Source organism: Panicum hallii, chromosome 2 (assembly GCF_002211085.1).
Source record: "Panicum hallii strain FIL2 chromosome 2, PHallii_v3.1, whole genome shotgun sequence".
Taxonomy (NCBI): Eukaryota; Viridiplantae; Streptophyta; class Magnoliopsida; order Poales; family Poaceae; genus Panicum; species Panicum hallii.
The window spans coordinates 42,042,831-42,070,030 of NC_038043.1; the positions used below are offsets into that span (position 1 = coordinate 42,042,831).

The 27,200-nt window shown below is 46.6% G+C and overlaps 2 protein-coding genes across 4 annotated transcripts; both read right to left on the reverse strand.

Moving 5' to 3' along the window:
* Positions 1–1,263: 1,263 nt before the first annotated feature.
* On the reverse strand, positions 1,264–7,727 carry LOC112880564 (type IV inositol polyphosphate 5-phosphatase 9-like). 2 transcript variants are annotated; one of them, XM_025945255.1, is made up of 10 exons: positions 7,672–7,727; positions 4,892–7,159; positions 3,998–4,813; positions 3,760–3,905; positions 3,558–3,665; positions 3,149–3,467; positions 2,882–3,066; positions 2,332–2,440; positions 2,085–2,236; positions 1,264–1,922 (listed from the first exon to the last, which is right to left on the reverse strand). In XM_025945255.1, exons 3-10 carry the CDS (start codon positions 4,013–4,015, stop codon positions 1,745–1,747), a joined length of 1,215 nt encoding a protein of 404 aa, XP_025801040.1. In that variant the 5' UTR covers positions 4,016–4,813; positions 4,892–7,159; positions 7,672–7,727; the 3' UTR covers positions 1,264–1,744. The 2 variants fall into 2 exon arrangements, with proteins under 2 accessions (XP_025801040.1, XP_025801042.1); XM_025945257.1 differs by lacking the exons at positions 4,892–7,159; positions 7,672–7,727 and having other exon boundaries at positions 3,998–4,826.
* Positions 7,728–8,258: 531 nt separating this feature from the next.
* LOC112880563 (monoacylglycerol lipase-like) lies at positions 8,259–12,558 on the reverse strand. Of its 2 annotated transcripts, XM_025945253.1 has the most exons (7): positions 11,844–12,540; positions 10,901–10,939; positions 10,759–10,829; positions 10,159–10,223; positions 9,957–10,049; positions 9,754–9,846; positions 8,259–8,964 (listed from the first exon to the last, which is right to left on the reverse strand). In XM_025945253.1, exons 1-7 carry the CDS (start codon positions 12,290–12,292, stop codon positions 8,545–8,547), a joined length of 1,230 nt encoding a protein of 409 aa, XP_025801038.1. In that variant the 5' UTR covers positions 12,293–12,540; the 3' UTR covers positions 8,259–8,544. The 2 variants fall into 2 exon arrangements, with proteins under 2 accessions (XP_025801038.1, XP_025801039.1); XM_025945254.1 differs by lacking the exon at positions 10,901–10,939 and having other exon boundaries at positions 11,844–12,558.
* Between the last annotated feature and the right edge of the window lie 14,642 nt (positions 12,559–27,200).

Sequence of the window (27,200 nt, forward strand, 5' to 3'; positions counted from 1 at the left end):
AGTAACATTCACTTCAGTTAACCACCTAGCTCACCCCACTATATACCCAAGGGCCACATATAGAACCTCGGTAACTTCCTTAATCGCCCCTCTTTACTGGGTAATGCTGATAGCATTGCTAAAGTATGCATAATAATGCAACGAGAAGGACGTCATTTTTGGATCGTATCCTCTTGTGTGCTTTCTCACTCGTTTCCTTATCATAAGTATTAACTCACTCTTTTTTATTTGGTTTCTTTTCTTGGATGAAAGAAGCACTAATTTTGTGACCCAATTGTGCATCCTTGGTTCACTATTTTTACTAGAAACGAAAGTGCGGTGTGACATGCTGGAAAAATTATTAAATAGGCCAATACCTTAGTAATGGATGGAAACATTTCTTTCTTCACCTTTAGGAAAGACTAGTCCACCACTACAATGGCAAGTACAGGAAAGTTACCTCAGCATATTTATGCGACGATGTTCACTTTTTTGACAGCAACATCAGTGCTGTTGCTTATCTTGCCAAATCTTTGCCATGTCATTTCGCTGTTAATTAGTTGACCAATTGGACTGGCCTGCACAAATGAGCTATCTTTAGCTACCCATCATATTCTATTCCACGTGTAAATGCACGAACGAGCCAAGTTTGAGTTTATTTTAAACATTACGAAAGTGTAGATGTTCACATACACATAATCCATACTTACCATACGAGAAACTGAACTGACGGGTATAGAGATCGATGAAGTTACCATGGGTGTCTTATTATTGGCATATGACATGTGTGTCACCCTAGAGTAAATCTACAAAGATACGTGCCAAGTCAAGAACTGAGCCTGATTTTGCAATTTGACACCTTCCATTGGTGTTATATCACGCTGACAAGTTGCTCGTAAGTCGTAAAGACAGCGGTTAACGCCTGATGCATGCTGTTGGGAGTTTTTTTTTTAGCAAAACGTGCAGATTATGAACAAAATTTATACCAATCAAGTCGCAAAACGGGCATAGTATAATATGAACACGAGATGTTTGAGCAAATAACAAGTACGCACAATAGATTCATCAAGTAGCAAAATCATGACTTCTCCACTGTTTGATTTTTGTCTCTATTGTTTTTTATTCTACTTTAGCAAGTTTGTGGTTCAGATTTTGCCTCTATGGTTTTTTTTTATTTTTAATTTATCAAGTTTGTGGTTCAGATTTCCGAGGGTAATGTATCCATCATGCATGTTCCAAATTGACAGAAAGTAGTAGATACAACCAGCCAGAGTTCGACACGTGTTAGTGATCCAACAGCTAGAGCTTGCCATCGGACCCTTATTGAGCTTTTAGGTAATGTACAGATACCAATTTTAGAGAGGAAAGACATGCATACACGATATTCTTCCAGTATACCAGGATAATAATGAATGATAAAAGCCGAAAGCCCTGAATAAACAAATTTTAAACGAGAAAGAAAAGAATATTTGAACAGCGCCAATAATAAAACAAACGAAAATCTGCACCTGTTTTTGTTTGTTTCTTTTTCTTTTTTGTTTGAGGGCATCTTTTCTGAACCTGTTAAACTGGCCCAAGTATCATTCATGTAATCTAGTTGCACACAGCCCAGCCAGCGTTCTGGAAATTCTCATCCTCTCCAGGAAAAGCAATTTCATATTCATCTCAGAAGAAATTTCTTGGTTACTAGCTTGGTCAAATCTCCCGTCCAATTCTTGATTTGACGCTCAGCGTCCGTGCGAACTCTCTGGTAGGTTTCTCTACCTCAGTCGCTCGCTGAATTCAGCGTGGATTCTGGCCGTTTACTTCTGCGCCCCCTCTGATACGCGTCACATTCGGCGTGGAAAACCGCTCTCACTGGGCGGTGATCCGATAACCTGTAGTTGCATGTCTCGTATTGGACTTGCTTCAGTCCCTTGCCCCTCCATAGAATACGATCGCACCTGCACAAAGGTAAACAACTCGGTCGGAGGTCAATTCACCACTCCACAAATCATGCCATTTACAGGATTCAATGTATAAAGACTTAGTAGCTGCACAGCAGCAAGACGAATATTTTTTGCATGCTCTCAAAAAAGGAAGATGTGTAAGGCTTTTCAGCTCACCATGCTGGTGCACGCTTCTTCTCGCCCCGGGCACCATCAAAGCACCAGTAATACTGATCGGAGTTGTGGTGGTACTTGTAGGTGGGGGAGAACGTGATCAACCCTTCTTGCCACCCCTCAAAATGCCGCCCCCTAGAGAACTCAAATAGTAGCTGCGATTGAACGAGAGAGACACCATGACATTCAGATATCTTCAGAAAATGATTCAGATGACAAGTTGAACTTCGTTGGCAAAGAAAGTACCTACCTGATCGTTTTCTAACAAGATGGCCCAGTTCTTGGCTTTCACCAGCGACCTTGTTTCGGCCCCTTCCAAGGAGATCCTATAATTCAAGTCACCGAGCAAAACTACTTGACTGCACAAATGGTAAAAAGAAAACACAGGAGTTGCATAAACAAATTGTTCGGACAAACTGGCCAGAAAGAAGTGATGCACTGGATGATGCATGCAATTATGGACGACACCATTTTGATACCTTACCAGGTTCTTATTCTCAGCTGGGATACCCCTTTCGTTTTCATTTACAAAGGAGACGATGTACATTTAGCAAAATTTAAACATGTCACATCAAACTAAGAAATAGTGAACATAATCATATCAGAATCTAAACCTACATTTAGAGATCACTTATAATGATTAGTACCGGATAGAATCCATACTCTAGAAGATGCTTAGGCACTGTTATTGACTTATTCTAGAAATCTTAGAAGAGCTGATTGTTGACTAGTTGGCCAAAACTTAAAAGCTGGAAAAGAAAAAAAAATGAGGTTATTTATCTAAGCTGATGTGCACCTACTCATGCTCAATGATCTTCTCTGGTAATTCCTGAGTTGCACGACCTGGGAACCATGTCCTAGCAAGTATGTCCGCGACATCCAAGTTCCTCAGCAGAACATCCCCTTCTTTGCCACCTGAGGCCAGGTGACAACAGACAAAGCAAAAGCTCGTCTCATGCAACACAAATCGGATTGAAACAGAACCCTGCAACCCACACATCCACGTGCGTGGTCATATCATTCACATATACAGATTACATGTGCTTCTGTATGCATCTTAAGCTTACCTTGTTCCCTAGGCAGCCCATGATACCCGAACCAATGCATGACACATCTAGATGGTGAATGAATGGCCTAAGGTTGCTTCTCACCCATACTGAGGTAAAGATGCCAACCATCTGTTTGCTCCTGATGCATCTGAAACCTTCTCCCTGCATAGAGCCCTCCACTGCACTGCTATTTGTAGATTCTTGGTTCAACTCTGCGCCTTCTTTTCTTTCCTTTTTGTTGAGTGCCTCCCCAATTAGCGAGTTCCACTTTGCAGATATACAGCTCTTCGTAGGACCAAGCACGTTTCTTGCATTTAGTGGCACTATCTCCTGGAACCTAAAGCACCAACAGAACAGATCTTATTCAGTAGGAACAAAACATCACTTTTACAACAGATGAGTTAACTAGTTGAACTGAGCAGGCTACCCTAGAACATAGATGTCACAGGTGTTGGCCCTTGCATCCAACCAATCCTCCAAGTCCAATTCATCAGATGGTGCAATACCACCAACATTCCAGGTACTAGTAAACACCCTTCTTATGCCAAAAACAAATAAAAGATCAAAAATGAAATGCTATGAAGTGGGATCAAACTCTAATTACTGGAATACAAGGTAGTGCAAGTTACCTGTATACAAATGTATCTTTGTGGACATTCAGGGGTCTCTTTCCCAAGTTTTCCTCCACTACGCTCGAAACCTCAGAGACAGATCCGTGACCATGCAGCTGTTGGCGGTGCAGTAGCTTGCTTGTTACTAACCTTGGCATGATGATCTAAAACAAGAACAGAGATGTTATATGCTTCAACTCTGCTACAGAGACACGAGAAAAATATCTATAGGTGCATGCCTGCTCACTTGTCTCACCTTTCTGTTTTCTCCCATGTTGTAGTGGAGACAAGGAAGAGATCGCCTCCCTATCTAATAGTAGCATGCAGGAGGCTTCATGCACGAGGCACGAGCATGTAATAACCAAACATGGCGAAGTGCTGCATGTTATATAACTAAGGAAATGGGCAGGAAAGAAAGGAGGAACACTAGCTGTGATGTTGACAGTATTGCAAGGAGAGCTTTTCATTGTGTTCAATAATTATCTTCAAGACATTCACACAGCACAGTGCATGTCAGGCTTTTTATGGACCAGAAGGTTTACTGCCGGTTTCCATCATAACAAACTAACAAAGATAGCAGCTATAATTTAATTTTCAGCGTTTCCTGTGTCCATGGCTCCATTACAAACACTGTTGTACAAATACATTAAGATCAACTTCAAGACACAGGAGAATACTTTTTATCAAGTGGTCAAAAATTAATGTGAATATGCAATCCAGAGTGTTCTGATTGGCAACCTACACTGTCATGCTTGATGGTTTGGCTGGGTAAGAAACCAACCCCTGTTGAGTAAAGGCTGGGTGGGAAGAGACAAAGGCACACTTGTGCAAGTTGCCTACCTAATATATATTGTTATTATTATCTGTTTGTTACACACTTGTGCTGCCCTTGGGTTTTTGGCAAGGCAATCATGCAACTTGTGTTTGTATTCTGCAAGAATTTTGGACTCTTGTCCCTATTTGCATGTGTGTGCTGTTTGAAAATTCAGAGAGATCTCTCAGTGTCATAACAGCTTCTATGCTGTGGTTAACCGCATGGATAGATCTTCTAGGTAGCATAGGCTTTATAGACCTGAAAAACAATTCTGCTAGGGTGTTAATGCGCTTAATTATGTGCAGTTTTATAACACAAGTGTGATAACAGGCTTACCTCTCCCTGAGCCCCCCAAAAGGAAGATATTCTGGTCCATGGTTATCGGGTTGTGCTTCTATCCTCAGAAAGGGGAAAAAGAACTGCAAAATGGTGAATTTCTGGGCCACCTACTAGAGATGTCAAATTAAAAATAAACATCTCATTCAGCTTTATATTTTGGCTCTTGAGGTATGGAGAGTTGTAGGCACCATAAGCTAGTGATTTGACAGAAGTGCAGTCTAGGAATAAAAGAAGGATAAAAAGGAAGGACATGAAAAGAGACAGGCATGCACATCTAGGCAGGACCAGTACACACCGTTCATTTTTCCTCAATCAAATTGGTGCTTGCCACATTTTTCTTCATTCGACAAGTAACCAGTCTCATGAAACCACCATGGTTCCTTTTTGGCACTACAAGAAGCCAAGGAAGGAAGGATGGTCCCAAATCAGAATAGGAGAAATGCTGTCCGTGCATTTCTATGATAGACATACCTACAAACTGGCATGCAGCTATCACAGCTGTGGAAAGTTGAAATCTGTGACGCCACATCTGGCAATATCTTGGTAAATGCCTGAATGGGCTTTATTGCCTGAGTGGTCTAGACTCTACACCCAGGTTCCAACGGTGCTAGTGCCAGTAGAAGCAATTTGGACCAAGATGATGCAGCAGTTACACAATTTCCCAATTTTATGAAATGCTGCATATGGGAATTAATAAATAGCAGGTGATTGGTAAATCAATCATTATGATCTTCCAAAAAAAATTGACTAGATTTTCTCATTTCTGATCCTGGTGCAAATGATTATCACAGACAGAACCTGAAACTTAATCCTTTACACCAAAGAAGAATGGTGCCATAGTACTGTTGCATACTCATCACATCGCAGACTAACAGATACAGCATACAAAACTTTTTGGTTATTGAAACCAAAACTCTGTTTGATGAATGCTGAGTAAATGCAAACCTCGCCCCTCTTTACAGTAAGATTAACCATTGTAATAGGTATCACTATAAGAGAACTGAAATAAACATGACTTGAGTAACACCTAAAAGCGTATTATTACATTTTACTGGCTTTGTCTACCTTTGAAATCATGATCAGTTAAAGTATGACATAATCTATCATGTGTTGATTCTTTTCCTATTGCAATACAAACTAACCATCGGATCACAAGCACTATTAAGTGTGAGCTTATACTACATTAAATTTAGAAATTTACAAGTCAGTAGGCCCTTTTTTAACAGAATTTTCAAATTAAATTGGGTGGAGCTGCAACCAAGGGCACTTTTGACTTTCCCCATAACTGCAGTGTCTTCATTGTTAACTGATCAGCAATGAGCTTCTACAAATTTTCCCAGTTAATGCAATGTCATTCTTGTTATAACAGCAGTTAAGGACTGACAGTAGTAAAGTGGTAACCAATTTACATAGTAAGGAGAAATAAGCAATGCTCAGCATATGTGATAGTTTCAGTGACAAATCTAGCTGCATAAAATTGGCAGGTCAACCTGACATGATAAGAAAAACTAATGTGTACACATTACGTTCTGAGTGAGGTTTCAGTGGCCCCCCAGAATAAATAACGTAACCACCATGACTGCTTTATATAGATGACAGATAAAGAATTATTTATAATGATACACCTCCAGTGCACCTCAATTTAGCACTTGGCACTGAACCAGATCACAAATCAGATTCTAGGTAAACTTATGCACGATACTTTACTTTTTTAAGATACTATCAACATTTTTCTGCTTGTGTGGCAATGCAATAGCCACAAAAGCACCATACAAGCATGTAACTAAAAGACAGTATCCAGTGTGCTTATATATCAATATCCACCCTCCATAGTTTAATGAGTGCAAGACCAATAATTGATCATGAACAATTTGAAGTATATGTGCAAGTTGATACAGATCTTCCCTAACAGATAATAGGAACAACTGAACAATTGATGAGCAGTTGGATCACTCTATTCACTCTTTTCATCTAGTTACAGATCTAAAAAACTGCAGTATTTCTAGCACATCTTGAAAACAATGTTATCTAAATAAGCATGCATGTTCAGACCATACTGGTATATTATGAAAAGAGGTAATGAGATAATACTGTAGTCAACCTCAACCTTCTCAAAGAGAAGTGCAATAGCCAAACTCTTTGACTTATCAATGAACATTGTGAAACACTGAAACATTAATATCCAAGGGGAAAACGAAAATGAGTACCTTGAACAGACATTTTCAGTTAAGAACTGCTTTTAGAACAAGCTTTGATCAACTGAACCTGCAATAGTACAAAGAAACCGGAACGGGTACGTTATATGTGCAATATTACATGCTTACAGATAATCATATGAGCAATGTTACAGGCTTACAGCAAATACGGAAAACTAAGAGAATACCACTTTTGCCACAAATGACATGTCCAAGCAACCATTTAAATACATTCTAAAAGAGGTATATAGCTCAGTCAGGGCAGCCAATGAAAAGGAACCTCAAATGATTGGAGCAGAACCAAAAGCATGGCTGGCGTAAAGGCCAAAGGAAATATTGAATTTTACATCACCTTTGCCTCCAAATAGCAGTAGCACAAATGCATAAAACAAGAGCTTTAGGAGATGAGTTCAGTATACTGAATATGTGCACAAGCATGCAGCTAAGCAGTAGAACAATTGCTTACAACTTGAATAAAAACAGCCAGTCATAAAACGACATGTGACCAAACCAAACAATAAAGTGTTGTTCAACAAAAAAACAGTTTATGAATAGGAACACATAATTGCTGTCTTAAATCACCTTTCAATGGCACATCAAGGCTACATCATCCTTGTCCTTAGTTTCAGAAACACCTACTCCACACATTTACACTGAAGCAAGGAACCTTCTATAGATAGACCTTCCATGCCTTGTTTCTAGTAATAAGAGAAGTACTAAATTATGCAGCATGACTAGAACGAATTATGCCCCAGAAATGGCAATTCAGTACAGAGACATCATCTAAATTTGTCCATTTCATGAAAAGAGATACTTTTTATAACAAACAGCACAACAGCATAGAAGTAACAGTATAAATATGGTATTCACAGTAATAAACTATACAATAATATACTATAAATCTTAAGTGTTATTGAATTTGCAACATCTTCAGCAGGAAAAAAAACATTCACTGTAGTTTTGCCGTACAGAAAATTGGCAAAGAACTATTGCCGTCAGCAACCAAAGAAAAGTCAAATGTGATAACTTATTGACGCAAAGCAAAAGCAACATATCTGTAAAACTGCACATCAACTATACAATTTGGCTCTATGCTTACAGTATTAATCCCTGAAATATTCACCTGTCGAATTGATCAGGATTAAGTAAAAAAGGAGAGAGAAAGAGAATTACCAAAGTCAATTCATTAAAAAAAGATCCAAACTTTTCTTTTAAAAGCATCAATGAAAAAACTGCATATCAGCAGATACATTATGTTCCGCAACTCCAATATTACTTACATTTTCACATAGGCTCTTTTCTATCCTCAAACAACAGAAGAGAAATGACCATGATGGCAGGAAAGGAAGATAAACATCCTGACACATCCTATTTTACAATTATATTCTATACTCTATACTAAGTATCCAGTTCCAGAAACTGGCATAAGTAGTAGGACCTTGTACACGATTCACCTCACCTTCTCTCAAGAACATCAAGTCTTGCGCTCAACCAATTGATGATGTCATTTGCGATATCATCCCTTTCCGGTTCAAAGAGAAGATCATGCAGATATCCATCATATAGTTTTATTGATTTATTTGTTGACATTGATGCGTGGTATAGTCTCTGGGATGCTGTCGGATCAGTTATCGTGTCAGCTGTACCATGAAGAACTAGAAAAGGAACAGTAACTCTGCTCAAGTTTCTTTGCAAATATGATGATATTCGGAGTATTTCATTGCCAGTTCTAACTCTAATCGGTCCGGTATACACAAGGGGATCTGAATACTTCATCTTCAGAGCCTCTGGATCACGGGAAACAGGAGGTCCTCTCTTATGTAAAGCACTAACTCGATATTTTGGAGCTAGCACAGAGAATATTGGTGCAACAACCTGATGTTCGAGAAACAAAAACATATAAGCATCTGGAAATTGAAAATTCTTGTTGGAACACTACAATTCAAAGAACAAATCAACTACATAAAGGCACTCCCACAAGTTAAGAAATCATTGTCTATATAAGCATTGTTATAACTGATGACGCAAGAATATAACTCCGCAACTTTCTGAGATCAGACATGACCAGATGGAACAATTAAAGTTTTGCACTCCAATAAGTAAACCAAGTGATGTGTCATTGCCCCTTAAAATTCCTTGTAAGTGCACAATCAACAGAGCTAGATAAGCATACAAGATTATCATGGATGGCAGATACTACAAACAAAATTCTATATGTAACCATAGACCAATAAATAGACAGGTAAATGTCAAAAATTCATTGCATTGACAGGTAAAACACTTGTTGATTTCATTTATTTTTCTCGGCCAAGAGGAGAAACTCACTGGGTGCTTTCTATTTAAAGCTAGAGGAGTACAGAACCCTGGCTGGCCAGGAAACTCATTGAAACAAGATTCTCAAAGAGGTAATCACAAATTAGTGAGCCCTAGGTTCGAGCCCGGGCGGTTGTCCTCTCAACTGGAGGCACTAACCCACTGAGATAGTTCTTTGATTTCATCATTTTATTAAAGTGAAAAATACATTAAACATGTCTGTATTCCACAAATAGTTCTATGGCATTACACGGAAAATAAAGGCAGGAAAGGGTATAGATTTTTTAATACAAACAGCTATACCGTCAAGCAACCACTAAAAAGAGATTCATACAAAAAGATTGTGCTTACTTTGATGATTGGATGAGATGGTTGAACATGAATAGCTGGCGATGTTAAGACCACACCTTCTACATGAAGTTTTACACAAGGATCTAGAGCTGCCTTCAGACATTCATGCAAATAGTAAAAAGAATTGAAGTTAGAATCCTGCATATGTGGCCCTATGGTCTCACTACGATGAGGGTCAATTAAACTAAAAAACTTTGTTTTACCTTCAAAACAATAGCTCCACCTGTGGAGTGCCCAAATAAGAAGCATGGCAAACCATGGTTTTCCTGCAATACAATATCCTCAAGAAATTCTTTCTGCACAGGAAGGAATTTTGAGAAGATCAAGAGAAATCTACGACAAGAAAAAATCCACAACTTGATATTTCTATATCTATGCACTTATTCTGTATGTAAGAAACAGTACCAAGTCACCAACAGCATGATCAAGCGATGAAACATATCCATGAACCCCATCACTTCCACCGTGTCCTTAGGAGACAAAATACAAGGCAAAAATCAGATAACTCCAAAATGTATGCATAAAAAATAGAAGGAAGGCAACTATAAATCAAATCCATGAAGTAGCATAGCAGAGAAAGGACAACTTAAGAGTAGGATAGGTAGGCAATATCGAGTCAATGATATGTTCCGGAGCTGCTACATATGAAGATTTTTATTGTTCATCAACGTAGCATTAATAGCAGATACTGAAAATAAAGTCTAGAATCAGACAAAACTCTGCTCATGTATTTTGTTTGAAACATTTTAAAATAGGTTTGTATTGAACCATGCCACCACAATGTGCAAACATGAAATTAAAGAGAGGAGATGCGTGGCATTATGGACCTAACAGATTATAGTTGTGCTCCTAGATTGAAGATATTAACGTCTCAAATCTCATATTGGATTAGAAGCAGTTGATTTACCACTTTACCAGATTTTGATGAGAGCACTCAAATCAATGAGTAGATCATACCAAATCAACACTCGACTACATGAGCAGTAATATGTGACAGTAACTCACCAATCCAGTCCATGGCATAAACTTTAAGCCCTTGATCATTCAACAGTTTTGCAAAATGGCTGTACCTTCCACTGCAGATCACTGCTGTCAGTAAAAGCCACTATGAAGAGCAATCCTGGAATACATGCAGGATATGGTGTACCTATGCTCGTTTAGACCATGCAACAGAACAACAACACCCCTACATATTTGAAAAGCAAAAAAGAAAGTAAAAGAAGAGATTAATTTGTTAGGATAAAATGTAACAAATTTATACAGGCATTCAAGGTACTAGTATACCATCCAACGTGTGGAATTGATAACTATTTCAGCATGCATGTACAGTTCAAGATATAATGCCTCCAGCAGGTTGATAGCTTCCTGAACATATAGAGAGTGCAGGACATGATGTCTAAAGCATGCATGGGCGTAGCTATATGTAGATCAAGTCTTGTTTGCTAGTGCATGGCTGTATGCTGTATGCATGCATCACTCGAAAAGGTACCAACAAAACTTCAATTCCAAAAGCACTGATGCTAAGCAAATCATCCAGGACACTAGGATTATTGTCATCATTACCAATACAAAGATACAAACAATTCCCCAACTAAGAAGGTGTCAGGTGGTCCAATATAATGCTGTCCCCCTTTTACAATCCGGTCCACGCACATAAGAACCTCTACTTTAATCGGTCCAAAAACTGATAACCAACAAAATTTCGTTGTATTAAGTAGTAACCCAATTTTGCATGATCCAATCCCTAAGCAAGCTCCTAAAGGGACAGACAAGCTTACCTTCAGTAGAACAAGCCATATTTCCCATGCCCCCTTCACTACAGGACAAAGTGATTCACCTAAAGCAAACAACAACACCAAAACAAAGGCCCTTGAATTATGCACCTGCTCGATGCTACCAACGCCACCAAACCACCAATAAAATTAATCCCGCCAAAATAATTCTCTCGGCATGTCAGGTTTCATAGCCAACCGCTCCATCTCATCACGTCCCAAGAGTAACAACACGGCCTCGTATTCACGCAGTCGCGTCCATTACAAGAGCAAGAGCAAATTCGCGGGGTAAGTGGAGGGGTAGGGAGGTGTGAATACTTGACGCGGTCGGCGGCGGCCGGAGTCCACGACTGCGTGAAGAGCGCGTCGCCCCTGGCGGTCTCGAACACGGCGAAGTCCCTCCTGCTCCGCCCCGCCCCCGTCCCAGCCTCGCTCGCGTCCGCCTCGGCCTCCTCCCGCAGCCTCCGGATCGCCAGCTCCCGCCGCAACGCCGCGTCCATCTCCACCGCCTCCGTCCTCCCCGTCTCCCTCTCCACCACCACCACCTCCCCCTCCTCTTCCTCGCCGTCAGCGGCCGCGGAGGCCATCTCCGACGCGGGCGGCGGCACCGCGAGGAACAGCCGCCGCCGCGGCTGGTCCTGCTGCGTCCGCGCCGCGACAGGCGGCGCGACGAGGACGCGGACCGCCGCGGCCCGCGACGGCCGCCGCCGGAGCGAGGGGTTCGCCCCCGCCGCCGCCGCCGGCGAGGCCGCGGGTGGGGCCCACATGCCGGCGAGGAGCCGGGTGGCACGAGGGAGGAAAAGAACGGAAGGGATCGCAGAATGGGAACGGAGGGAAGGGGGCAGGGGATCTCGGAATGGAAGCTTCTGCGACGGTGGTTACGGAATGGAGAAAATCCCTCATCAAATCTTTCGAGCGGTCGTTATTATACGATCCCCCCGCATTTAATAGAACACGAGCTGTGAAGGAAACGAATTTGGAACTCCTCGCGGCGGGCGCTGGCCTAACCCCAGGTGGCCGCGCCGGGACGCGTGTCGATGCGTGCTATGACACGTGGGACCGGGGCGGGAGGTGAACGGCCGGTGCCGGGATGTCAGTGTGCGCAGGTGGAGGGGAGCAACGGTGCGCAGCAACGCAGGGGACTAACGTATTTCTAGGCGCCGCGGTGCGTACGTGCCGCGGTGCTAGTGCTAGCTTGGCCGGCGCACGATGGTGGCGCACGGGTGTCCGTCGTAGGCCGGGTGTATGGGGTGCATTGAGGCGCAGCCCAAGAAAGCTACGGCAGTTGTGGTCTTGTGGACAGGCATCGCCACATCTCCGGTAACCTATTTGTCCAAATAGTTGTCTACGGAAGTTTTTCTTTCATTATAGTGAAGAAAATGAACACAATAATGTATGGATGTATGGAGAAGAAAACCTCATACAAATGCTTATGGCTGGGTTTATACTTTGCGGTTGTTATGCATATATTCGAGTTTTTCTTTCTACTGGTGGTATATTTGAGTTTATAGATCTACTTATTGTCATGTCAATATTCAGTGCATTATTATGCATTTTCCCGTCCGCCCATTATAACATGTGAATTTGATGGCCTTGAGTAGTATACTACTGTATGCCTACTTGGATGCATTGCGATGAGTTTAGAGGTTACAACCTCTTCAATTAGGATCTGAGGTGGTAACGGCACAAACTTGCTGGATTTTAATATTCCAAATTCATCCTCATGAAAATTATCTAAACTTGTTATAAAACTCATGCTTATGAAGGTACAAACTTTTTATCCAAACCCATCCCTGTCGAGTTGATGAATACCACAGGTACCACGTCACCAACAGTATGCCCGGTAACATCACGTAGCTAACTGTGACGCTCTGAAAATTCACTTAATAAAATCATGCGCTAGAGTAATTCGTAAAAACGGTTCGACGTCAAAACCCTAACCCTAACCGGAGTGCTGTTCCATCGTCCGCCCACGCGCGACCGTCCGCCGTGATCAACGCAGACGCGACTCCCTTTCTTTCTCTCCTCGCGCGAATGCCGCGCGCGTGGTCGACCGGCCGCGACCGCTGCCGCAAATTGCGCCGGCGCTCCTTGTGCCGCGCGCGAATCCCCACGCGCGCGTGGCCGACCGGCCGCGGTCGCCGCCGCGACCGGCGCCGACACGCCCTTCCCCTCTCTCTCCTTTCTCTCCCTCCCATTTCTTCCTTTTCTCTTCTTCCAATCTCTCTCTCTTTTCTTTCTTCCCTTTTTCCTTTTCCCTTTCTTTTTCCTTTCTTCTTCCCTTCCCTCTTCTCTCTTTCCCCTGCCTCTGCTCCCGAGCGCCCGAGCGCCGCTGTGCGCTGGCCCCGCCCGGCCGTGCCGCACGCGCGCACGCGCCGCGTAGCTGCGCGCCACGCCGCACGCACGCCACCCGCCCCTGTGCGCGCACGCCGCCGTACACGGCCGCGCCGCCGGACCGCGCGCGCACGCGCTCCACGCGCACGCGCACTCGCGCACGCCACCGCCGCTGGCGCCCCGGCCTCGCCGCGCCCCCGCCGCTGTGCCGCTGCCGCGCCCCGCCTTGCCGCCCGCGCCGCCCCCTGTGCTGCGCAGTGCCAGCCCGGCCCCCCCACGTGCACGCCCGGCCTCGCCGCACCCCCGCCGCAAGCCACGGGCGCCATTAATGGCCGCCCGTGGAGCCACCCGCCGGCCGCCGCCTCCCCGCCTATAAATAGGCCCGGCCGCACCCCGGCACCCCCCACAACCTGCCCCGCCACCTGGCCCCTCGCCTCCACCGACCTAGCGCCGCCACGCCGAGCTCCAGTACCCGCCGCCGCAGCCCGCCGTCGCCCCGCCTCCGCGCGCTACCCCAGCCCGAGGTGAGGCCGGGAACGAGTTCCCCGTGGTCCCCTCCCTCTTTTCCCCCTCCCACCCGAGCCGCCCGGGCCCTAGGTGGCCGGATTTGGCCGCCGGCGCTTCCCCCCCCCCACTCTCCTCTGTTTCCTGTGAGGGGAGGAAGAAGAAGGAGGCCCTTTTGCGAAAAACCCCCTGGCCTCCCCTGTTTGTTCCAAAGAAACCCCTTTATCCATTCTCTTTTGCAAAATAGCCCTACCCTTTCCGTTAATTCAAATCAAACCCCTCGGAACATAAACCTAAACATAATCGACACCTTTTAGCATGCTTAGGGTATTTCTAGGATTTACAAATAGGTCCGCACTCTTTCCGGATATTTACGAACAAGCCCTCGAACCCCCGTTTGAGCCCTGAAACCACCTTTAGCGCGTCATTTTATGTGCGAAACGACCTCCGATTGACCCGAAACTTTACCACGCCCTTTCTAGCATAGTTCTAGCCATGCCATTAAGAAACCACCCAAAAATATTACCTCTACCTCCGTAACTAAATTATTTCCGATTCGAGCTCGACGATAAAAGCTTTTACTTCTTGTGCTTGATTGTATGTCTATTTGTTTGCGTCGTAGGACACGGAGTGAACGAGGAAGGTCCCGACCGTGACCAAGCGAACGAGGACCAGTACTGCGACCCCGAGCCCGAGGGGCAGTGCTACGATCAGGACTTCTCGCAAGAGTTTGACGATGGCAAGTTCAATTCCGCCTTTGATGCATGTTTCTGTCCTAGTTTTTATAAACACAACCCAGTGGCCTGTTTTATAAAATTGCATTGTTTTGCGTGTTGAAAACATGGTAGGATAGCCACCCTTGCCGTGATAGCCATACCTTGAATACCTGATTTTATAAAGAAAAATGCGTGTGTGTGGGAAAGGGTAAAGTGTGGATTTGAGAAACGAGTCGGACGGGATGGATGGCATTTCTGTGTGAATTGCCGTTGGTGTGCTCGTACCTGTGTGGTTGAGCGAGGAAGGGAGATATCCATCCTGTCACCCCTAAGGACCGAGTTGATGTGACATCTCACCTAGCTTCTTGTCGTGCGAACCACTTGACCGTTGTATGGGCAACGGCTTAGCATAAATCCCACTAGTTGGTCTGATAGCCACCAGGAGAGCTGAGAGCAACGGGTGATCAAGGAGAAGGGATAAGCTCTGTGTGACTTATGCCCCGGTTAAACCTCGGAGATAGGTCGAACGACCCCTTGATGGATCCCGTGGTGGCTAGTCAGGTCTAGCTAAAGTGGGTAATGGCTTTGTTGGGATCTGCACCGGCACTAAGGTGTTCGTGCTGTGGTACCCCACCTGTGGGTAAAGTTGCACACCTCTGCAGAGTTGAAAATCTATTCGAATAGCCGTGCCCACGGTATTGGGCAAGTTACGGTGTGGTCACATAACTAGTGTTTCTCTCTGGGAATGAATGGGCTGGCGTGAGTTGTTTGGAAAGTGTCTGGCAGTTGTGCCGTGTGCTACGGCGGACGGGGAGTCCGGTAGCAGTTTAAAACTTGGATCCTGTGTGGATCAAAATCGTGTGCTCCTTGGTATTAGAAAACTCGTTTTGGAAATCGTTTTTTTTTAACGAACCCTTGCATACAGTTGAGTTTTTCGCAAATGAACCATAACCTATCCTTGGATTGTCCTGTGCATATGATTACTGTTATACCCCCCCTCCGTGGGTGTGATTGGACTTGCTGAGTACGTTTGTACTCACCCCTCTCTTACTTTTACAGTGGAAGACCCAGACTACATCCCCGAAGACAACGAGTAGGGTTTCGTCCTGCACCCAGTCTTGCCTGTGGTTGAGGCCACTGTTGAATTCCGCATGGCGCAAGACTCTGATGACCCTTTGTTCGTAGCTAGTATAGTTGTGTGGGTTCTGGTTGTAATCCTCGCGATAGTGGCGCTTCACTGCCCATTACCGCGTAGAGTTGTACGGTGATGTACCATCTGATGTAATAAAAGTGTTATCAGCCTCCTGGGACTGATAAATCAACACTTTTAAGTCTTCCCTGATGGGGGGACGCTTCAGGTGGTATCAGAGCCGTAGGCTGGCCGTAGGACGTGACCCTAGGAGCGAGACCCCCTTTTCAGGCCCTAGAACTTATCCCGATTCAGAAATTTTCTGCACAAACACTCACCACTGGTTTTTGCCTTGTTCCAGATGGCTGGCAATGGATGGGCTAGCGGAGTCTGCCACGCAGAGCCCGGCCTCCCCAAGTTGCTATTGCTCAGCCTGGAACGCGTCGGGGTTATGGAACCACCGGAGTATGCCTACCGTGAGTACATCGCCGGAGGCACCCTTCGGTGCGACATAATGGTTTTTGTGGAGAAAAGCACCCGCTACCCTGATGTGGACCCTTGGTTCATCTCCACCACTGGCTTTCGCTTCCCCGACACCTATCGAAAGGCCGCCCGCAAAGCCCTGCGACGGCTGCGTGTGCTCTACAAGCGCCACCTTCAGCGGACCCCCATGGGATTTTTCCCACCCGCTGAGGGAAGAGGACGCACTTGGATTGCCCGAATGAGGGGACTTGGACGAGAAGAAGAAGAACCCATGGAAACCCACTGGGATAAGGGTACTCAGACCGAAAACGAGATGGATCGGTTCCTCCCAATAAAGAAGCGCTCTATCAGGACCGAGGAAGAATCCCCATGATAGGATTAGCACCCCTAGCAAAAACCCTACCCTAGTGACCACGTATCCATGAAAACTGTACCACCTTTGTTGTAATAATAAATATCATCTACTCGCTTTTGCACCTGTACCAGGTTGTTTACCCTACTTCTGTTTCAGATGGCTGAGGAAGGATGGACCCAGGGCGATTGCCAAGCTGCGCCTGGATTCCCAGCCTCTTGATCAACACCCTGGAAGACCTTGGCGTTACGGAGCGTCCAAGGTACTACAGCCGAGAGTACGAGCACCATGGTACCCTCCGCTGCAGGGTGATCCTGGTCATCGCCAGGAGCAACCGCTACCCCGACATCCAGCCCTGGCGGGCGACCGCCACAGGATTTAGACACCAAGATACCTACCCCCTGGCCATCAGAAAAGCACTCCGTTATTTGTGCCGGATTTTTGAAGAACACCTCGCCCCCACGCCAGCGAAGTTCTTCCCGCCGGCTATCAGGACCCCAGTCTGGGAAGCACGCATGAGAAACCTGGAGCGACGTCGCCACGAAGAAGGCCCCCTGTACCAAGTGGCTACTTACCTAGCCGCCCTGGACCAACTCTTTGATGAGCAAGCCAACCTTCTGAGGGAGCAGACCCATCGAGCCGAGCAAGCAGAGCTCGCGGTGAGGATACAGCAGATCCGAGCCGCCCATGCCGAGGCAAGAGCCGCAGCCGCGGTCAGTAGCGAAGCCGTCGCCCAAGAAAGCCTCAGGCAGGCCCGAGACCGGCGTATGCAAGATTGGACCCAAAGTGGAACACCCGTCCCGGCGATAGGGGAAGACCATGTTTTACTCGGGACACCCGTCATAGGGTGGGGATCGCTCTTTGGGAGCACACGAGCCCCACCCGAGAACCCTGAAAGCTCTGCTGCCGCAGTCGAAAGGGATGCTGAAGCGCAACCCCTGGCCGGTGGAAACCCAGAGGACGGCGAGCAAGGATCACTCACGCTTTCCGCCCCAGAAGAAGGCACTCCCCGCGAGTAGAATGACCGACGCCACCCTAGTAATGTGCCCCCAGCCACTTTTGTTGTGGTACCTGATCCCAGACGAAGTAGTACGATACCTAGCCTTACCTTAAGTTGTAACCCCCTTTTTGCAGTAATAAAATGGTTTGTGCTTGTTGTTTGTGATGTTGTGTGCTGATTTGTTGTGTGCTGATTATTTATATGAGTACCGGCAGGAGGTAGATTCTGCCTTATATATATACGAATTAAACAACTTAAACATCACATAATCGTAACCCTAGTTTACCCAATCAACAGGTGACCCCCCGGAACGTCGCGAGGGCCTCTCGTGGCCGGAACCCCGTAGCCGCTAGTGTCGGAGCACATCCCGTTGAACAAGATCTTCCCCAAGGAGAACAAGAAGTAAGCCAGAACCGAGGGGGAAGTCAAGAAGGAGAACAACTACCACCACCCCCACCAGACCCTCATACTGGAGACTCTGGCGAATGCCCTTATTAACCGGCAGCCACGAGGGCAGAATATGAACGACAAGCTGACGGCCTTCCTAAGGACCAAGCCACCCACCTTCGCCGGATCCTGCAACCCGTTGGATGCTGACGACTGGTTGCGAGTAATTCAGAGGAAGCTCGAACCATTCGAATGTCAGGACCGGGATAAAGTCCTTCTGGCGGCCCACCAGCTCACCGGAACGGCATTATCCTGGTGGGAAAACTATTGTGCTGCAGCCGAAGACGCCTCTACCATCACCTGGGGAGAATTCGTAAGGGAATTCCGCCGCTACCACATCCCTTCTGCCACCATGAAACGCAAGGCGGATGAATTCCGCGCACTACAACAAGGGAATATGACGGTGGAAGAATACACCCACCGGTTCATTGAATTGGCCCGATATGCGCCGGAAGAGGTGAATGACGACGATAAAAAGCAAGACATGTTCAAGAAAGGGTTAAGCCCAGAGCTCCGGACCTTGCTTACTCCCCAGATCTATCCGGACTTCAACACCCTGATGAATAAGGCCATCCTCACAGAAAGGGCCAAGGCCGAAGAAAGAAAGGACAACAAACGCAAATTCTTGGAAAGTAAGGCTCGCCAGCAGGACCGCTTCCAAAAGTCGAGAAACTCCAACTACACTGCACCAAGATCCCAGGCCCCAATGCAGTATAGGACTCAGTCCCAAGTGACCGGGTCACGAGCCTCTGAAGCACAGCCCAAGAGTCAAAACACCATGAGGGCCCCGCAGAGCAACACCAGTCTGGCCGCCTCCGACAACAACAATGCTAGGGCCTGTTTCAACTGCCGGGAGACAGGGCACTTCATCGCCAACTGCCCTTACGCCAAGAATAAGCCGGCAACATCGGCCTTCTCCAACACAGTGAATGGGCCCAGACCAGCCCTGACCGGTGCCAACCGAGTGCCCGTCCGCAACAACGACGGCAGCCAGTAGGTGAAGCAGCAATCATTTGGACGAGCCCGCGTCAACCACATCGACGCGCAGGAGGCTCAAGAAGCTCAGGGCGTAGTGCTCGGTGAGTACCTAGTCAACTCAGCCCTAGCAACAGTATTATTTGATTCTGGAGCATCGCACTCGTTCATATCCTCAAGTTTTGTGGAAAAACACAAAATACCCACAGTACTACTAAATACACCCCTATTAACCCGGACGCCTGGAGGCGACATCAATTGTCAATTAGGCTGTCCATGGGTAAGGATCAATTTAAGTGGGGTAGAATTCCTAGCAGATTTGGTAGTACTTAAGTCTGGGGGAATAGACGTGATTCTTGGGATGGACTGGTTAAGCCGACACAATGGTCTCATAGGCTGTACTGACAAAGTGGTACACCTAACAAACCCTGAAGGAGTACAAGTGATCTGCCATACCCGGGATAGTAAATTTGACCCCATGGTGTTTAGCATGGAAGCCCAGCCCTTAGAAGGAGTCCCGGTAGTGAACGAATACCCAGATGTTTTTCCCGAGGAACTTCCCGGCATGCCACCAGACAGGGATATAGAATTCGTCATCGACCTTAACCCCGGAACCTCCCCTATAGCCAAGAGGCCCCATAGGATGGCGGCCTCGGAATTGACGGAATTAAAGAAGCAACTAGAAGAACTACAACGGATTGGTTTTATCAGACCAAGCTCGTCGCCATGGGGAGCCCCGGTTCTGTTTGTCAAAAAGAAAGACGGGAGCATGAGGATGTGTGTGGATTACCGGGCACTGAATGAAGTTACCATTAAGAATAAGTACCCCCTCCCCAGGATTGATGACCTGTTCGATCAGCTAAAAGGGGCCAAGTACTTTTCCAAGATCGATTTAAGGTCAGGATATTTTCAACTCAAGATTAGGGAAAGTGACATCCCTAAGACAGCTTTTGTCACTCGCTACGGGCAATTTGAGTTCACCGTAATGTCCTTCGGACTAACCAATGCCCCTGCCTATTTTATGAACCTCATGAACAAGGTATTTATGGACGAACTGGATAAGTTTGTTGTAGTCTTTATCGACGACATACTTATCTACTCCAAGAGTATTCAGGAACATGAGCAACATTTGCGAGTAGTATTGGAAAAGCTAAGGACACATAGGCTATATGCAAAATTCAGCAAGTGTGAATTCTGGCTGGAGAAAGTAGCTTTCCTTGGTCACATCCTGACCGCGGAAGGGGTAGCAGTGGACCCAGAGAAGGTTGAAGCCGTATCCAATTGGCAGCAACCGACTAACGTTAGTGAGATCAGGAGTTTTCTTGGATTAGCCGGATACTATCAGAGATTTATTGAAGGATTCTCTAAGATAGCCCGACCCATGACGGAACTTCTTAAGAAGGAGAAAAGGTTCGCTTGGACAGAGTCCTGTGAGAGAAGTTTTCAAGAATTGAAGCAAAGGTTGACAACCGCCCCAGTGCTGACCCTACCGGACATCCATCGGGACTTTGTCATTTATTGTGACGCATCCCGACAAGGGTTAGGGTGCGTGCTGATGCAGGACGGGAAAGTTGTTGCATATGCTTCCCGCCAACTCCGGACCCATGAGCAGAACTATCCGACCCATGATTTGGAACTTGCAGCCGTGGTGCATGCCCTTAAGATTTGGAGACATTACTTGATTGGAAATAAGTGTGAGATTTACACCGACCATAAGAGTTTAAAATATATCTTCACCCAACCGGATTTGAACCTAAGGCAGAGGAGATGGTTGGAGTTGGTTAAGAACTACAATTTAGAGATCCATTACCACCCTGGAAAGGCAAATGTTGTAGCCGACGCCTTAAGCCGGAAACCCTATGGACCCAAGGATGACCACCTATGCGAGGAAATGGCACGATTAAATGTGCACATCGTTCCTCGAGGTTCCAGCCAGGTGCTAAACGTCCAATCGACATTAGAAGATAAGATTAGAGAAGCCCAAAGCTCGGATCGAGAGTTAGTAAAAATTTGCAAACAAACTGGAGAAAACAAAGCACCGGGCTTCAGGGTAGACGATAAAGGAACGTTATGGTACGAGAATAGGATTTGCGTACCCCAGAATGGAGATTTCCGGAAATTGATCATGGACGAAGCCCACAACTCGGCCTACTCTATCCACCCGGGATCCACCAAAATGTATATGGACATAAAGCAAAAATATTGGTGGAACGGAATGAAGGCGGATATTGCAAGATTCGTGGCTCATTGTGACACTTGTCAAAGGATAAAGGCCGAGCATCAAAAGCCGGCAGGATTATTGCAACCCTTACCTATTCCGGTGTGGAAGTGGGATGAGATAGGGATGGACTTTGTTGTGGGACTGCCCCGAACACAGAAGGGACACGATTCCATATGGGTAATTGTGGATCGACTCACTAAATCGGCACATTTCATACCCGTAAGGACCACTTATGGCGGAGAAAAGCTGGCAAAACTTTACGTGGAAAATATAGTGAAGTTGCATGGAGTGCCCAGTAGAATCGTCTCGGATAGAGGGACCCAATTTACATCTAGGTTTTGGAAAAGCCTGCATAAAGCCATGGGCACTAAGTTAGATTTCAGCTCCGCATATCACCCGCAGACGGATGGTCAAACCGAAAGGGTGAATCAGATTGTGGAAGATATGCTGAGAGCATGCGTCCTGACCTATGGACAGGATTGGGAGCAGAGTCTGCCTTATGCAGAATTTTCATACAATAATAGCTACCAAGCCAGCTTGGGCATGTCACCATTCGAAGCTCTCTATGGAAGAAAGTGCAAAACTCCCTTGATGTGGTCGGAAGTTGGAGAACGTACCCTAGTTGGACCCGCACTCATAAAAGAGGCAGAGGAAAAAGTAGCGGAAATCCGCGAGAAGTTGAAGGCGGCTCAATCCCGACAAAAGAGCTACGCAGATAAGAGAAGGCGAGAAATAAGTTTTAATCCGGGAGAATTTGTCTATCTCAAAGTTTCACCCATTCGAGGGACACGAAGGTTTCAGGTACAAGGAAAATTAGCCCCTCGATATATTGGGCCATATCGAGTTCTGAAGAAAGTCGGGGCAGTAGCGTACCAACTGGAGTTACCAGAAGAAATGTCGGATATACACCCAGTATTTCATGTCTCGCAATTAAGAAGGTGTTTGAGAGTACCCGAGGGAGAACACGTGCCGGTGGAAACAATAGACCTACAACCGGATCTGCGGTACCAGGAAGTACCGGTCAAAATCCTGGACACTGTCACTAGGAGGACACGAAACTCCGAAGTACGGATATGCAGAGTTCAATGGAGCAGACACGGAGAAGAGGAAGCCACCTGGGAACGCGAGGAGGCTCTAAAGAAAGAATTTCCCCATCTGTTTAGGAGCCAGCCGAATCTCGAGGACGAGATTCATTTAAGTGGGGTAGGTTTGTGACGCCCTGAAAATTCACTTAATAAAATCATGCGCTAGAGTAATTCGTAAAAACGGTTCGACGTCAAAACCCTAACCCTAACCGGAGTGCTGTTCCATCGTCCGCCCACGCGCGACCGTCCGCCGTGATCAACGCAGACGCGACTCCCTTTCTTTCTCTCCTCGCGCGAATGCCGCGCGCGTGGTCGACCGGCCGCGACCGCTGCCGCAAATTGCGCCGGCGCTCCTTGTGCCGCGCGCGAATCCCCACGCGCGCGTGGCCGACCGGCCGCGGTCGCCGCCGCGACCGGCGCCGACACGCCCTTCCCCCTCTCTCTCCTTTCTCTCCCTCCCATTTCTTCCTTTTCTCTTCTTCCAATCTCTCTCTCTTTTCTTTCTTCCCTTTTTCCTTTTCCCTTTCTTTTTCCTTTCTTCTTCCCTTCCCTCTTCTCTCTTTCCCCTGCCTCTGCTCCCGAGCGCCCGAGCGCCGCTGTGCGCTGGCCCCGCCCGGCCGTGCCGCACGCGCGCACGCGCCGCGTAGCTGCGCGCCACGCCGCACGCACGCCACCCGCCCCTGTGCGCGCACGCCGCCGTACACGGCCGCGCCGCCGGACCGCGCGCGCACGCGCTCCACGCGCACGCGCACTCGCGCACGCCACCGCCGCTGGCGCCCCGGCCTCGCCGCGCCCCCGCCGCTGTGCCGCTGCCGCGCCCCGCCTTGCCGCCCGCGCCGCCCCCTGTGCTGCGCAGTGCCAGCCCGGCCCCCCCCACGTGCACGCCCGGCCTCGCCGCACCCCCGCCGCAAGCCACGGGCGCCATTAATGGCCGCCCGTGGAGCCACCCGCCGGCCGCCGCCTCCCCCTACCGCCGGCCGCCTATAAATAGGCCCGGCCGCACCCCGGCACCCCCCACAACCTGCCCCGCCACCTGGCCCCTCGCCTCCACCGACCTAGCGCCGCCACGCCGAGCTCCAGTACCCGCCGCCGCAGCCCGCCGTCGCCCCGCCTCCGCGCGCTACCCCGGCCCGAGGTGAGGCCGGGAACGAGTTCCCCGTGGTCCCCTCCCTCTTTTCCCCCTCCCACCCGAGCCGCCCGGGCCCTAGGTGGCCGGATTTGGCCGCCGGCGCTTCCCCCCCCCCCCACTCTCCTCTGTTTCCTGTGAGGGGAGGAAGAAGAAGGAGGCCCTTTTGCGAAAAACCCCCTGGCCTCCCATGTTTGTTCCAAAGAAACCCCTTTATCCATTCTCTTTTGCAAAAATAGCCCTACCCTTTCCGTTAATTCAAATCAAACCCCTCGGAACATAAACCTAAACATAATCGACACCTTTTAGCATGCTTAGGGTATTTCTAGGATTTACAAATAGGTCCGCACTCTTTCCGGATATTTACGAACAAGCCCTCGAACCCCCGTTTGAGCCCTGAAACCACCTTTAGCGCGTCATTTTATGTGCGAAACGACCTCCGATTGACCCGAAACTTTACCACGCCCTTTCTAGCATAGTTCTAGCCATGCCATTAAGAAACCACCCAAAAATATTACCTCTACCTCCGTAACTAAATTATTTCCGATTCGAGCTCGACGATAAAAGCTTTTACTTCTTGTGCTTGATTGTATGTCTATTTGTTTGCGTCGTAGGACACGGAGTGAACGAGGAAGGTCCCGACCATGACCAAGCGAACGAGGACCAGTACTGCGACCCCGAGCCCGAGGGGCAGTGCTACGATCAGGACTTCTCGCAAGAGTTTGACGATGGCAAGTTCAATTCCGCCTTTGATGCATGTTTCTGTCCTAGTTTTTATAAACACAACCCAGTGGCCTGTTTTATAAAATTGCATTGTTTTGCGTGTTGAAAACATGGTAGGATAGCCACCCTTGCCGTGATAGCCATACCTTGAATACCTGATTTTATAAAGAAAAATGCGTGTGTGTGGGAAAGGGTAAAGTGTGGATTTGAGAAACGAGTCGGACGGGATGGATGGCATTTCTGTGTGAATTGCCGTTGGTGTGCTCGTACCTGTGTGGTTGAGCGAGGAAGGGAGATATCCATCCTGTCACCCCTAAGGACCGAGTTGATGTGACATCTCACCTAGCTTCTTGTCGTGCGAACCACTTGACCGTTGTATGGGCAACGGCTTAGCATAAATCCCACTAGTTGGTCTGATAGCCACCAGGAGAGCTGAGAGCAACGGGTGATCAAGGAGAAGGGATAAGCTCTGTGTGACTTATGCCCCGGTTAAACCTCGGAGATAGGTCGAACGACCCCTTGATGGATCCCGTGGTGGCTAGTCAGGTCTAGCTAAAGTGGGTAATGGCTTTGTTGGGATCTGCACCGGCACTAAGGTGTTCGTGCTGTGGTACCCCACCTGTGGGTAAAGTTGCACACCTCTGCAGAGTTGAAAATCTATTCGAATAGCCGTGCCCACGGTATTGGGCAAGTTACGGTGTGGTCACATAACTAGTGTTTCTCTCTGGGAATGAATGGGCTGGCGTGAGTTGTTTGGAAAGTGTCCGGCAGTTGTGCCGTGTGCTACGGCGGACGGGGAGTCCGGTAGCAGTTTAAAACTTGGATCCTGTGTGGATCAAAATCGTGTGCTCCTTGGTATTAGAAAACTCGTTTTGGAAATCGTTTTTTTTTAACGAACCCTTGCATACAGTTGAGTTTTTCGCAAATGAACCATAACCTATCCTTGGATTGTCCTGTGCATATGATTACTGTTATACCCCCCCCTCCGTGGGTGTGATTGGACTTGCTGAGTACGTTTGTACTCACCCCTCTCTTACTTTTACAGTGGAAGACCCAGACTACATCCCCGAAGACAACGAGTAGGGTTTCGTCCTGCACCCAGTCTTGCCTGTGGTTGAGGCCACTGTTGAATTCCGCATGGCGCAAGACTCTGATGACCCTTTGTTCGTAGCTAGTATAGTTGTGTGGGTTCTGGTTGTAATCCTCGCGATAGTGGCGCTTCACTGCCCATTACCGCGTAGAGTTGTACGGTGATGTACCATCTGATGTAATAAAAGTGTTATCAGCCTCCTGGGACTGATAAATCAACACTTTTAAGTCTTCCCTGATGGGGGGACGCTTCACTAACACTTAACAAATTAACACCTCACACATGTTATGTTGCAGATAGGCATAATCAATAGGTAACAACAACATCATTGTTGGAACATATCAATATATATAATTCACAAGTTTATTTTCCATTCAAGTATTGCATAAATATGCATTAAAATCATAAAGTTCGGTCTTCTTCCTCCCTCCTCTCTCTTTCTTCCTCCTCCTCCTTTTCTTCTTTCTCTTTAGAGAGTCTGGGATCTAAAAGTGCATTTTAGAAGTCTAGAAATCTCATTGACAAAACGGGAAAAATTCAAAAACATGTGGTACATTTTACTCTTTAGTTTTTTAGCCTACTATTGTCATACTAGCTTTTAGTCTAATGGAAAAAAGATTATAAAAGTAAATGCTATGAAGAAGCATATCACATTTCAGTCTGTTAATAATACATAGATGTGTTTATTTTCTAAGGAACGTCATGTTGTTCCCAAATAGCATACACTTTAATTGCCATTACTATTTCTTAAATAGAAATGGTAAAATTTTGGCAGAGCGTGCAATTGCTCCCTTTAGAATTACATTCAACATCAAGCTTGCCAGACCCACAACATTGGACTTGCAAAACTTGGTGCATGATGTGATGTCACATGGACGTTCTAGTATAGTAACACTACATAACTTGTCCTGGGGTACAGATGATCCATTGTGCATTGTCGCCAAAGTCAGGATATTTGTACGTGAATATGAAGAATGGGACCCAATGGATTGAGATAGTGGTTTATCTGCTACATTTCTTGCATCTGCGTAATAGATGGGATAATTGAACGGAAAAGTAGTATACATGTTCGGGAGACAAAAATGCATACTTTAGGATACCTGATGATAGGACAAGGGCTAGACCAAAGATCATTATTATGTGTCTGGTCGTCATTCTTGTTGTGATTTGGAAAGCCTTGCTTGGAAGATTCTTGGGTTGTATTCCTAATGATGATTTCAGCTTAACACTTGCGAAAGTGATAAAATAGACCGAAAGGGTCACTTACATAACCTTGCGATTTCATATATTAATTAAATACGCACATCACCTCTACCCATTTAAATTTATTATGTATTTACGATCTGCTCAGAATAGCATGGCTACTTCTAGACCCTAGTAATCATGCAAGATTATCTATTTAAGTGATAAGAGGAAAACAAAAACCATTGCCACCTTTAGCACACGTTAAGTAGCAAATTTAAAAGTACCTTAATTGGTTATATATCTAT

Excerpts from the sequence above, each read along its gene's own strand:
- LOC112880564 (XM_025945255.1), bottom strand. Across the intron at positions 3,666-3,759 it reads AAAGATACATTTGTATACAG|GGTGTTTACTAGTACCTGGA; the intron begins GTAACTTGCACT and ends TGGCATAAGAAG. Across the intron at positions 1,923-2,084 it reads AAGAAGCGTGCACCAGCATG|GTGCGATCGTATTCTATGGA; the intron begins GTGAGCTGAAAA and ends ACCTTTGTGCAG.
- LOC112880563 (XM_025945253.1), bottom strand. The coding sequence starts at position 12,292 with ATGTGGGCCCCACCCGCGGCCTCGCCGGCGGCGGCGGCGGGGGCGAAC. Across the intron at positions 10,050-10,158 it reads ATCATGCTGTTGGTGACTTG|AAAGAATTTCTTGAGGATAT; the intron begins GTACTGTTTCTT and ends CTTCCTGTGCAG. Across the intron at positions 9,847-9,956 it reads GTGGAGCTATTGTTTTGAAG|GCAGCTCTAGATCCTTGTGT; the intron begins GTAAAACAAAGT and ends GAATGTCTGAAG.